The sequence below is a fragment of the Trichomonas vaginalis genome, chromosome IV, assembly GCF_026262505.1.
Source record: "Trichomonas vaginalis G3 chromosome IV, whole genome shotgun sequence".
Lineage (NCBI taxonomy): Eukaryota > Parabasalia > Trichomonadida > Trichomonadidae > Trichomonas > Trichomonas vaginalis.
The window spans coordinates 30883661-30897309 of NC_067206.1; the positions used below are offsets into that span (position 1 = coordinate 30883661).

Consider the following 13649-nt stretch of genomic DNA (forward strand, 5'->3'; position numbering starts at 1 on the left):
CATTCTATTAAGAAATACTTAGGCCAATCCCTGTGGGACCCAGTGGTAAGCTTTTTTAAAAGTTTGGACAGGCCTAGAAATACTATATATATGTAGATTGAATTCTTTTATTTTGGCACTTTTTATTTTTTTAATGTTTTTTTTTCTCCAACACTCAGCCCCCAATTCAAATCAAGCATTTACCAACGTAAAATACCGGTATTCCAATCAATAAGAGGACAGTTCTGTCAAGACCCTTCCTGATTTGAAGGAACTTGAAAGAACTGCTCTTTAACCGACTTCAAATAAGAAAATTTCACTCATATTATCATGTTAACATCGAAACTACTGCCATTTAGAGGGCAGTTCTTCCAAGATCTTCCAAATCTTCGAAGATCTTGAAAGAACTACTCTTAAAATGGCAGTAATTACCGTAACTTTCTACTTGATAGTAACAATACCGAAGCTACAGCCATTTAGAGAGCAGTTCTTCCAAGATCTTCCAAATCTTCGAAGATCTTGAAAGAACTACTCTTAAAAATGGCTGTATTGCGAGAGGGTTTGATTTTTCGTTTATTAAAATTGTATTCTATGATATAATTTAATTCAAGATTTGTATTTCTGTTATTTTTGTGATATCATTCAAGTATATATATCAGAATATGCACATAATGATACCACATATACTTAAACTATACGTATTTAAATCTTAGCGATCAATATAATTTTTTTTTGTAATATCGAATAAAAGTTTGTTTTCGCATTTCCGTTTTATTTTACTACAAGAAGATAAGAATTCTTGAGAACGATTTTAAATAAATTGCCAAATTGAAGAATTCGATATATGATGATATTCACTGATTTCTGCCAAACTTGTAGGAATGAATCCATTTAGAATAAAAACGATTTGTGCATTGGAAGCTCAGAACAAGTTATGTTCATTATCCCAATATGAAGAAAATGCACGTTTAGAAAAAGACGATAACGATTAAATTACAAAATCGATAACGATAACGATTAAATTACAAAATCGGTAACGACCCTCGTATGCAAGTCAAGCAATTGTGACAACTTAACAGAAAGGTACTTTAATAGCTTCATGGGTGAAGCAGAGATCCTTTCCAACCTCAATCATCCAAACATTGTCCGCATCTATGACTACTTCATTGAAGAAGGCCATTTCTTCATTATTCTTGAATATTGCTCTAAAGGAAGTCTTTTAGACATCCTCAACGTTCAGAAGCATATGCTGAGGATAATCTGAGCAGTTTGAGGATAATCTGAGGAGTTTGAGGAGTAGTCTGAGGAGTTTGAGGATAATCTAAGGAGTTTGAGGATGATCTGAGGAGTTTGAGAATAATCTGAGGAGTTTGAGGATAATCTAAGGAGTTTGAGGATAATCTGAGGAGTTTGAGGATAATCTGAGGAGTTTGAGAATAATCTGAGGAGTTTGAGGATAATCTGAGGAGTTTGAGGATAATCTAAGGAGTTTGAGGATAATCTGAGGAGTTTGAGGAGTAGTCTGAGGAGTTTGAGGATAATCTGAGGAGTTTGAGGATAATCTGAGGAGTTTGAGGATGATCTGAGGAGTTTGAGAATAATCTGAGGAGTTTGAGGATAATCTGAGGAGTTTGAGGATAATCTGAGGAGTTTGAGGATAATCTGAGGAGTTTGAGGATGATCTGAGGAGTTTGAGAATAATCTGAGGAGTTTGAGGATAATCTGAGGAGTTTGAGGATGATCTGAGGAGTTTGAGGATAATCTGAGGAGTTTGAGGATGATCTGAGGAGTTTGAGAATAATCTGAGGAGTTTGAGGATAATCTGAGGAGTTTGAGGATGATCTGAGGAGTTTGAGGATAATCTGAGGAGTTTGAGGATAATCTAAGGAGTTTGAGGATAATCTGAGGAGTTTGAGGAGTAGTCTGAGGAGTTTGAGGATAATCTGAGGAGTTTGAGGATAATCTGAGGAGTTTGAGGATAATCTGAGGAGTTTGAGGATGATCTGAGGAGTTTGAGGATAATCTGAGGAGTTTGAGGATGATCTGAGGAGTTTGAGGATAATCTGAGGAGGAGTCTGAGGATTAGACCGAGGAGTAGTCTGAGGAGTTTGAGGATAATCTGAGGAGGAGTCTGCGGATAATCTGAGGAGTAGTTTCAGGAGTAGTCTGAGGACTAGTCTCAGGACTAGTCTGATGAGGAGGACTCTAAGGAGTAGTCTGAAGAGTAGTCTCAGGAGGAAGATCTGAGGAGGAGTCTTATGAGGAAGATCTGAGGACTAGTCTGATGAGGATGACTCTAAGGAGTAGTCTGAAGAGTAGTCTCAAGAGGAAGATCTGAGGAGGAGTCTTATGAGGAAGATCTGAGGACTAGTCTGATGAGGATGACTCTAAGGAGTAGTCTGAAGAGTAGTCTCAGGAGGAAGATCTGAGGAGGAGTCTTATGAGGAAGATCTGAGGAGTAGTCTGATGAGGAGGGGTCTAAGGAGTAGTCTGAGGATGATGAGTAATCTGATAAGGAGTAGTCTGAGGATGATCTGAGGATAACCTGATGACTAGTCTAGGAGTGGTCTAATAAAAATGTAAAATATTTTCAAAGAAAAAATTCTATGAATTTTATATTTTAATTCTTAGCATTATACTGAATCAAATAAACATAAATATCAAAATTTGAAATTGAACACGCCAAAAAATTGATAATCCACATTCAATATTTTGTAAGTGGCGTACATTTTGAATACTCGCCATACGCCTTAGAGTTCTCAATTTTGAATTCGCCTTTATTTGGGCGACCTCAGAAAAATACGCCATTAAGAAAATATTGTATGAGATTTTAAATTTGAACACGCTCTACCTTAAGGAATTAAATTTATTAAGATATATTTATATATAATAAACGATTACTTAAAAAAAAGTATTTCATCGCTTATGTAAGTTCAAAAAAATCACGAAAATAAAAAAATCAAGATTAAAATTTTATTTTTAATTTTTGAATTTCTCAAATGGCGAAATTTTTGGGCGAACAAAAAAATGTACGCCCGGTCAAATGGCGTGTTTAACGCATCCCTATTTCATATTTTCCATTCAAAAAAAAATTCTAACTTGAAAAAAATAAAAATAATTTAAACAATCTTCACCTTAATTTTATAAGAAATTTCAAAAATCAAAGCAAATTCCTCCTAAAGAATCTTACAATGCTTAACTATCTACGAGCTTTTACGCAAGAATAATATCAAAAAACCAATTTTATTCAATATTGATTTCCCGAAATCTTTAAAGATAACAGAAACTTCTTGCCTAAACAATCATACCAGTAAAAATAAGATGCGATATTTAAACAAACAATACAAACAAAGATTTTTAGTAAAAAATAAAAATAAATCAAGAGAAAATAAGAAGGGTATACCTTAAGGATTAGCATTATTTTGATTACCATTGATGTTTTTGATCAACTTTTTGATTACATTCTTCAGCATCAAATCTTTTTCAAAAGATTTTGTTGCAATTTCAATAACTTGACGATTGATCAGCGTCTTTCTTGATTTCTTGTATTTAGAAAGGGAAAGAACTATTCGTAAGCTTTGTTCTCTAATATCGTCATTATTATCAGCAAAATACTGAACGAAATCATCGATGGCATACAGAATGTCATGTGAATACGTTTTCGAAAGAATATAGTCAATTGTCTGAAGCAAAGACAGTTTGATAGAAGATTTTCCTTTTTCCATCTTTCGAATCAAGATTTTAAAGAAATCAACAGATTCTAAAGAATCTTTAAACTCATTGTCAATGTCCAAAGCATTGAAAATATGTGGTAATGTCGATGCAGAACGTTTTGAATTATATTTAAGGATAGAAACAAGGAAAGGTGGCAATTCAGGGGCATGAACAATCAATTTACAACATTCATTGTGTTCTAGGATCCTTAGTAATATTGTAATTGAAGAATTTAAAGTTGGAAGCTCGTAAAGAAGCCAATTGGTCCTTTCACATAGTTCCATTGCACTGCTTTGCTTCTTTACCAACCTCTGGACAAGAGAAGCAGCGTTTTCTGACTTCCTGGCAAATTTTATTATTTTGTAAACGAGTTTTGGAACTTTTGGAAGCTTCTTTACAACAAGAAGTAATTGGATACAATATTGGCTGATGTTTTTATCATCTAAATCCGAAATAATTTTATCATACGGAAGATTCATCGAAGAATCATAGAAATCAGTGATTGTTTGATATGCTGATATGACTGTATCCTCATTTTGTGACAAAATAAATGAAGGAAACAGTTTTTTGCACGAATCAAACCTGGATTCTTTGAAAACAGGGAAATTTCGGAGTAAATCAGCTAAAATTTTCAGAAATTGGGATCCTTCTTTGATGTCTATGAAGATTTTGTAGTTTTTCAGCATATTATCAAGTAATCCCCACGGATTTTCAATTAAATCAAACTTTTCTGCGAATTTCGACATCAGAATCAATGACTTCTTTGGTTTGGCCGCAAACAACCTCGTCATTACTTGTTTGAAGTTCTTTTGGAAAATTTGAGGTTTAATTGTGAAAATATTGGTCAAAATCATCATGATTGCGTCCAAATAATCAATGTCATCGTAAGGAAGAATGGTTTTGAACGATAATTTATCAAATTCATCACAAATTTCTTCATTTTTCATGATTGAAGCGACTGTTTCAAGAATTTTCAAGGTTTTTTCCTTGTTTGAACTTTCTCTGATATGATTATGTGCTATTGACAAGAATTTTTTGAGAATTTTGATTTCCATTTTTTCATTAATTTTCGAAAGTTCAATTTCAAACAAAGGATGGTTCATATCCTTGATGACATTCAAGTTTATCGTGGATTTAGAGGCGTAATAAGGAGAATTTACATTTGCAAAGATTTTCTCAGCTTCTAAGTCTTCATCATCGATATTTCGACTCTTTACAAGATTAATTGCAGGTGTTCTGATAGAAGGTGCTATTTCTCGGTCAGATTCTGAATATTCGTAATAATATTCGAACATTTCTGGCGCTTTTTGCCGGGATTGCTTTGGTTTCTTTGGTTTGTGTATGTAGACTTCTTCTTCGCTTTCAGAATTATCAAATGGTAAAGAAACAACATTTTTTGAAGGAAATTTCGCAATTCCAGTCAGTTTTGTAGGTTTGTTTGTATCAGGATCGGAACTGTTTGAATAGGAAATGTTCGATTTTAATCTGTATTGACGACTCGAAGAATAATTTGAATTTAAACTTTTCTTTGACTTTATTTTTGAATCTAGCTCGAATATCTTAGGTTTCAAGGCATCAGAATCAAGTGTGAATTGAATCTTCTTGTTCTGATTCAAGATTTTTTCTTCACTCTCTTCTGATTCAGATTCTATGATTTCTGGCTCTTTTTCTGTAGTTTTTGACTTGATATTTGACTTATTCTCTTCTTTAGGAGGTTCTTTTTCCCTTGGTTTATGGATATAAACGGGTGGTTCTGCAATAAAATTTTCATTTTTCTCAAAAGGAATCGTTCTGACTTTAGAAGTCTTTTCATCCGTTTTTCTGTATATTTCTGGTTTCGCTCGTATATACATTGTCCTTATTTCGATAGATTCAGCAAATTCTTTAATTTCCTCTTGATTCGTATCAGGAAATGCAACTTTTCCTGTAGCAAACATCTCGTAGATCAATGAGAAAGGCGGCCGAACAAACAAATTCTCCGACCAACAGTCAGAAATTAATCTTTTCAAATTTGGCGGACAATTGTAAGGAATCGGCTCTCTTTTGCCTTTAATAATCATTACATTGAAATCTTCGGGAGAAGCATCGAAAAACGGCACTTTTTGAGTTAACATTTGAAATAAAATTACTCCGTATGAATAAACATCGCATTTCTCGTCGTAAGCGACTCCATTTTGGATAACTTCTGGAGCCATGTAATATCTCGTTCCAATTTTGTGAGTTGGAGTCGAAGGTTTATCAAATTCTCTTGTTAGGCCAAAATCGCAGATTTTTGGTAGAAAATCGTTGTCGAGTATAACATTATCTGGTTTAAGATCACGATGCATTAGTTTTTGTGCATGAAAGAACGACATTCCGCTTGCAATTCCCATTGCAATTTTTGTGAGTGTTGTGCCTGTTCTTTTACTCTGAAATTGCTTGTCATGTATGAATTCTCTTAAATTTGCGTTAGAAATGTACTCTGTGACAATGATATACGGTGGAGCATTAGAAAATCCAATTAAACCAAGGAGAAATGGGTGTTGACATCTATATAATGCACACACTTCTGATACAAATCGACGTTCAAGTGCTTCTGTCATTTCAACCTTACAAACTTTGACGGCAACTTTTTGATTTCGAAAATAGCCTTCTTTCACAACTCCAAATGCACCAGAATTGATTGACCTTTTGATTACTACATCTGTGTTTTTAATCAAAAATGGTTTGAGCTCCTTAGGAAATTCTAAAACCCAATACTTTTTCGTCATAGAAGCTGTCAGTTTTTGGAATTGATAGTCGCACGCAAATTTCAGTAAATTTGGAATTTATATCTAGATATGTGACTAGTAATACATTTTAAATATGTGCTATGACGACAAAATTATAGCAATCTGCGATAAATTTTTTTTGATCGTTTTTTATAATTTAGAAAAGTGTCAGTCTTAGATCTTTCAATCTCTGAATTTTAGCGAAATTTCATCTAAAATACCAAAATTTGAAATTGAGAGTTCTGTTGATTATCCACTCATGTAACGCACAATATTTTATCAGCAAATTGAAATCATTTTGCATTACGGAGTTCTTTCATAATTAATTGCTACATAACGGCTTCAAATCAATATTTTTAATGTCAGCCGTTGAAGATATATCGTTATTGTGAGCTCATTTGATAATATACAATATATTTCGGAGTAGGGGTAATTTTAGCTAAAAGTGACGCGCCTGTAAAAAGTGACACACCCGTGAAGGGTGTGATTACCGATCGGTAATTTCGACAGTTTAGAATTTAAAATTTTTTATGGAACTGTTGCGAGTTTCATAAAGAATTTAAGGAATATAAGCAAAGATTTGAATCAAAATCTTAGACCTAAGCCGCTCGATTCGCTCGCGGCTTCCGCGAATTACAGATCAGCAAAGATTTGAATCAAAATCTTCGAACTAAGCCGATCGCTTCGCTCGCGGCTTTCTTTATTATTTTAAATTTGCATATTTCCATCAAAAGTTCATAAGGTAAAAAATTTCGTTTATTTTTACTAAGAAAAAAAAGGTTTTTGATAATAAATTTATTTTATTTCGAAAAAGTAGCAATAATCGTAAAAGGGTATTGATAGGCTTGCTAAAGTAACTAATTTTAGCTGTCAAATACTTTTGTATTTTGAAGTAAATTAGTATAAATTTGTTTTTACTTTTATTTCGAAAAAGTAGCAATAATCGTAAAAGGGTATTGATAGGCTTGCTAAAGTAACTAATTTTAGCTGTCAAATACTTTTGTATTTTGAAGTAAATTAGTATAAATTTGTTTTTACTTTTATTTCGAAAAAGTAGCAATAATCGTAAAAGGGTATTGATAGGCTTGCTAAAGTAACTAATTTTAGCTGTCAAATACTTTTGTATTTTGAAGTAAATTAGTATAAATTTGATATTATTTTAACTCCCTTTGAAAACCTCAATTTTCCATACAGAGGGAACGGGAATAGCATCCAATATTCCCTGAGAATGGTTGCGCATTCTCAGTTCCCTCTATATTTCGAACGAAGCTCTCATCGGTCTTTTTTTTAATACTAAACGTTTTTTCCCCCTGTCACTTTTAGCTAAAATTTGGGTTTGCCATATATTTCGTTGTTCAGTAAATCATGTATAAATATTAATACCAATGTTTACATTTTGAAAAGATCTTTTTTATAATAATTATAAAATTATATCAAATTCAATTGTATTCAGAATTATAAAATTCTTTGCAATATTGTGACATGTGAACCACATACTAAACTATTGAGAGTTCAAATAGCATATAAATTTTGTGGGGACAAGTTCACATCAGAGAATACTGAAAAATAGTTGTGGCACTTTTGCATGCGTATAAATACCACTGAAAGAGTATTGTGAAACTATTAATATATATATTCACTTTTTAATCATCGTTCTTCCTCTGAAAAAATCAATATTTTGAATCTATGGATTTTTAATTTTTTTGACATCTAGTGCTAGTTGATCATTTTCATGATTGTTGCTTTAATTCTTCAAAGGACGATTCGCATTAAAGAATATTCATTTCATAAAAAACTTGAGAATGATTATCAGGATTACATTCATACATGGGATGAAATATACCAAATTAATTCAGATAGCAACATATCAATAGCAAAATTATTCAAAGAAATCAAGACTAACTTGATTGACACTGGATATTTTACACCACAAGAGATGATTAAAAAGATAAACAAAGCGAGTGAATCTCGTTTACGTTATCGCCATGCATACATAAAGATAATGAATAAATTAGCAAAAGAATATCATTGCGAAAACATGTTAAAAATATCATCACTTTCAGAGTATGATAATCTCATTAAAAATACATATCAAGAAGCAATATTAAATGATGACGAAAAATCATTATTGGAATTCATGAAACGTGAACGACTTGATCCCAGTGAATTACTTGCAAATTGTAGTTTAAATGGAGCAGAAAATTGTTTCAAGTTATTAAGAACAAAATTTAATGCGAGAGTCACTAAAAATTGTGTTGCCAATGCATTTAGAGGAAACAATAAATATATAATAAAAGAATGTTTGAAAAAACAGCAGCCTGATTCATCTTCAATGGAAGCTGCAATAGCATCTCATGATATCAGTAATCTTTATCAATTGATTGATGAATATCACTTCCAAATTTCAAGTTTCAACTTTCCAATACTTTCCATATGTTATGAATACCAAAATCTTCATGTATTTATTGTTTATTTAATTCGATCTAATGATTTAGACAGATGTTTAGAATTTTCTCCTGTTTTTCATATTCGATCTCTTTGTAGATGTCTGTATAATAATGGTGGAGACGTTAGAGAATCAGGTCCCGATGATGCCACAGCTCTTCAAATTGCAATTTATGAAAATCAAACTGATATTGCAAAAGATTTAATTTCATTTGGAAGTGATATCAAAGCAATGGCTCCAAGAAATGGAAATCCAATTATTTTTGCTGTATCTTCAAACAATTCTGAATTGGTGGAGTTACTTATTTCACGTGGAGCTTATGTCAACATTCATGATCCAAGAACTGAATTTTCACTGCTTCATATTGCAACTATCTTCAGAAATAAAAAAATTATTGAAATCCTAATCAAACATGGTGCATTTGTAAATGAAAATTCGAACAAATTTGGAGTTACACCTCTTATGTTGGCATCACTTTTGAATTATAAAGATATTGTAAAATTACTTATTTCACGTGGTGAAAGAATAAGCAGAACAGATAATTATGGAAATAATGCTCTTGCTTATGCTTTATTGTATAACAATAAAGAATTCATGGAACAAATTCTTAAACGTTTTAACTCAATGTTCCAACATTTTGATTATCAATTATTTGATTTGGAAAGCAACAACAAAGATATGATCAATCTTCTAATTTCATATGGTGCAAATATCCAAAAACAAAATAAATTTGGAAATTCACCTCTACATATAGCGGCATTAATGTCTAATGGCGAAAACACAAAACTTTTAATTTCTCAAGGTGTAGATATAAATTCTGTAAATAATAACGAAGAAACTCCCCTTGATATCGCTATAATGCGTGGTAAGAGAGAGTTTAACAAAGAGTTTCATGATTTTGAGGAAGAAGACTACCAGAATTTTATTGATTTTTTGGAGAAGAAAAGTGATATTGTATCTATCTTATTATCGAATGATGGTGTAATATATTCTAACAAGGAGTTCAAAAGCAATGATATCATACATATAATGTTTGACTATTTCTGGGAAAGATACAAAATCATCTATCCAGGAATAATAACGCTAGTAATCATATTAGGAATTATCTATGGATTGATAAAATTAAATCAATGTTTAACTAATCGCTTTATTAAGTTGATAATAAGATCTTTACAATGGATAATTATTGGAATTAATTTTGTTTTACCAATGTTTTACCTCCCACTTTCGATTTATGCGCATTATTATAGGTTAGATATTTTTTTGGGATTAAAAATATTATAAAGCATCTTATGATTATTCCTTAATATTTTTGTCACCACTTTCTCAATATTAAAAGTAACTCATAATTACTAATAGAATAATAGCTGTCATACTTTTTATAATACAATGTCTGCATTGAAGATAAAACAAATATTACTCAATAATTAGAAATGAGTATGAAGAAACAATGATTCAGCTTGCTGGATATTGTTACTCTCTGCTATAGTGAGGTTGTGCCCAGCAGCACTTGTATATTCGGCTCCTACTCTCAATTAAAATATAATTATTGTAAAGGAAATCTTGTAAAAAGCAATAGAGACCAACACCGATATGGAAATATAGGATATCACAGGGCCTTTATAATGGTAATTTATGGTTTTTTTTTCTAATATTAAAGGTGCACTTACCACTTTCTGACATTCTCTCAATTTTTTTTGACATTCATACTTTATAGCCCAATTTTCTAAGGTAAAAAAAAGTATGAATGTTCGGGAAAAAGTTACCATAATTAACTGCCTAGTACCTCATATGGCGGTTATACTTTTTTGTTGTTAAAATAAAATGATAGCATATCAGAAAGTGTTAAATAAATTTTAGAAAAATAGAAGATTAAAAAAAAGTAAATCAAATATATTTTATCATATTGAAATAACAAGAGGAATATCAACAGTTCTATCAGCAGGAGTGTCACCATCAGTTGTTTTGAGGTGCCTGCAGTACAAACAAAGAATTATCATTGAAACAATGATTGTTAACAAGAAAATCATGTAAATTGCAACCAAAATCAGCAATTTCGAGTATCTGTTATCTACAGGAGATATTGAACAAATGCTTTCTGACGGAGGACACAAAATTTCCGTGTTTCCAAATTTAATTTTCTTTCCAGAATAACAAATACGAGGAACACGGCCAATTTTAATAAACAGAGTTCCATATTCGTCACAGAACATTTTGTAGCATCCTGCAAACGAAGTTCCATCATTTCCTTCTGCACAAAAAGAATTTTCTCCAAATTCTTCTTTTCGACTGATGCTTTTATCAGTTTTAGACTCAGAATTAGAACACAACTGTCCTTTTGGTATTTTTACGTTCTGGTATTCAAATTCTTTGTAAAATGAAATCAAATTTAAATTATTTGGATTTGAATAGTTGATTTCGCTGCAATAATCAGCTAAACTAGAGTGATAACAGCTTGGTGTCGTATCTCCAGCACATTCCGACCTTCCTTTGTAATCATAAGAACAAATTTCTCCTTTTTGGTCGTTTTTACAGAAATAATTGGCCGGATACGTTTTCTGAGGTGATTCAAATGGGAAATCTAACCGTTTTTTCTTTCCAACCGTTGTTCCATTTCCCCAATTTATTTTTTCAAAATTAAATTTGGAATCTGAGAGTTGGTAGAAGCCAGTACTCATTAAAATAGACTTAGTTGCATCCGAAATAACCTTTGACGGCATGGAAACTGTGTTCATTATATCAGAAAAATAAACAATTCCAGATGTATGACTTGTATAGTCATTTCCGGTTAAATCAAGTTCTATACCATTTATATTTTCAATTGGCTTGTTGCCAAATCTGTTATCCATGAATTTTCTCGTTGATGGAGTATCAACAACAAAATAATCTTTGTTGTACTTGTTATAATGCAATTTCTGTATTGGAGATTGCTTGTATTGAGTATTTGTAGCGTTATCAATCCAATAATTAACTAAATTCTTGGAAATTCCGAGAATATGAAAAACTTGATGGAGAATTTCTAAGAAAAACTCTCTATTTGGCATATTCAATGACTGATATTTCGAAGGAATTGCTTGTGGATCTATAAAAATGACTCCTTGAACTGGTCTTCCTTTATATAAAACTTGAAAAACGGATCCCATGTTTGTATCATATACGTGTTGTAGTTTTCTGACATATACACTAATAAAGAGATCTGTATCAACTAGTAATGATTCATTAATTGGAAAATCTAAAATTTTGGCCGGAGAAATTGGCTGATTTAAAGGTTCTACTAGTAGAAAACTATTAACGAGTGATTTTACTTCGTTAAATGTTTGTTGTAGCGCTAGTTTTTGCTCTTCTGTTATTATATCTTTTGAAGTACAAATATACATATCATTTGCTAATGACCATCGAACTACTTGATCTTCATGTTCACACATTTGATTATCAGAGTTGGACATCACGCTGGATAAATCAAAATGAATATTTATCTCTTTCTTTCCTATTGCCTGCGTTTGTGGTCCAACTTCAATATTTGTTAAGTTGGTTATTTTCGATTGAAACACGTCATGATAGCATTTCTTAATCGCTATAAGCGATAGGAACATGCTGCGAAAGCAACAAATGGCAGAAACAATACTGAAAGTTAGAGAATACTCATAGCATATTGTTATGTGTTGCTATATTCAAATCATGCACTTCTAAGAATATCAAAAAAATATTCGAAAAGTTTATATACAACTTGTTACTTTTTAAATACGTCTAAAATCACTTCAATTACAAACCATTTCATGAATATTTAATGTTCATCTCATTTGATTTGTATCAATTGATTAGATCAAAAGAATCCTGAGAATTCATATTAAAATCAGCGGTTATACCTTTTAAATAACAAATGCACATTGGATACACAATACAAAATTAGATATATTTTTGATCAAATACCTCATCCATTATATAATGGTCAGATCCTGCAAATATAATCCTCAGAGTCGAGTATGATGGAGATTGTCCTTATAATGGACTATCTCTCCAAGACTTGATCCTTAAAGATAGAATTATCTAGACTTTGACCTAAGGATGCGACTACTTCGCATCGGCCATTTGACCTTAAAACAAAATACATAAATTTCATTACCTTAAGACTCTGTTTCTTTTCTACTTTTCTCTGCTGCAATATGAAGAACGGTATCGCCAAATAACACCTATCGTCGAAACTCAGACTAAGTCCTTTTATATTTTCACATGATATGCGAATTGGAGTTTCCTCATTCGATATTCGTAACAAATAAAAAAATTGCGATTGCAATTCTCCAGCAATTTTTGGCAAACCCAAATTTTAGCTAAAAGTGACAGGGAAAAAAAAACGTTTAGTATTAAAAAAAAGACCGATGAGAGCTTCGTTCGAAATATAGAGGGAACTGAGAATGCGCAACCATTCTCAGGGAATATTGGATGCTATTCCCGTTCCCTCTGTATGGAAAATTGAGGTTTTCAAAGGGAGTTAAAATAATATCAAATTTATACTAATTTACTTCAAAATACAAAAGTATTTGACAGCTAAAATTAGTTACTTTAGCAAGCCTATCAATACCCTTTTACGATTATTGCTACTTTTTCGAAATAAAAGTAAAAACAAATTTATACTAATTTACTTCAAAATACAAAAGTATTTGACAGCTAAAATTAGTTACTTTAGCAAGCCTATCAATACCCTTTTACGATTATTGCTACTTTTTCGAAATAAAAGTAAAAACAAATTTATACTAATTTAC

At 31.7% G+C, this 13649-nt stretch overlaps 3 protein-coding genes across 3 annotated transcripts, besides 9 other annotated features; 1 reads left to right on the plus strand and 2 right to left on the minus strand.

Annotated features, from left to right (window-relative positions):
- Positions 1-936: 936 nt before the first annotated feature.
- Positions 937-1022: a mobile genetic element.
- Positions 937-1022: a terminal%2Cinverted (terminal inverted repeat of MuDR-N2_TV transposon ID:TVAGG3_0198860).
- Positions 1023-3302: 2280 nt separating this feature from the next.
- On the minus strand, positions 3303-6548 carry TVAGG3_0198870 (protein kinase protein; the record flags this gene model as incomplete). The annotated part of the gene is made up of 1 exon (XM_001319476.1): positions 3384-6275. One exon carries the CDS (start codon positions 6273-6275, stop codon positions 3384-3386), a length of 2892 nt encoding a protein of 963 aa, XP_001319511.1.
- A 316-nt stretch (positions 6549-6864) lies between these two features.
- Positions 6865-6893: a terminal%2Cinverted (terminal inverted repeat of MuDR-3_TvMULE3 transposon ID:TVAGG3_0198880).
- Positions 6865-7784: a mobile genetic element.
- Positions 7755-7784: a terminal%2Cinverted (terminal inverted repeat of MuDR-3_TvMULE3 transposon ID:TVAGG3_0198880).
- Positions 7785-8144: 360 nt separating this feature from the next.
- Positions 8145-10196, plus strand: TVAGG3_0198890 (protein ubiquitination; the record flags this gene model as incomplete). Its single annotated transcript, XM_001319477.1, has 1 exon — positions 8176-10173. One exon carries the CDS (start codon positions 8176-8178, stop codon positions 10171-10173), a length of 1998 nt encoding a protein of 665 aa, XP_001319512.1.
- A 347-nt stretch (positions 10197-10543) lies between these two features.
- Positions 10544-10576: a mobile genetic element.
- Positions 10544-10576: a terminal%2Cinverted (terminal inverted repeat of tvBac_53III transposon ID:TVAGG3_0198900).
- A 39-nt stretch (positions 10577-10615) lies between these two features.
- TVAGG3_0198910 (regulation of choline O-acetyltransferase protein) lies at positions 10616-12753 on the minus strand (the record flags this gene model as incomplete). Its single annotated transcript, XM_001319478.1, has 1 exon — positions 10791-12482. One exon carries the CDS (start codon positions 12480-12482, stop codon positions 10791-10793), a length of 1692 nt encoding a protein of 563 aa, XP_001319513.1.
- A 446-nt stretch (positions 12754-13199) lies between these two features.
- Positions 13200-13229: a terminal%2Cinverted (terminal inverted repeat of MuDR-3_TvMULE3 transposon ID:TVAGG3_0198920).
- Positions 13200-13649: part of a mobile genetic element that runs on past the window's edge.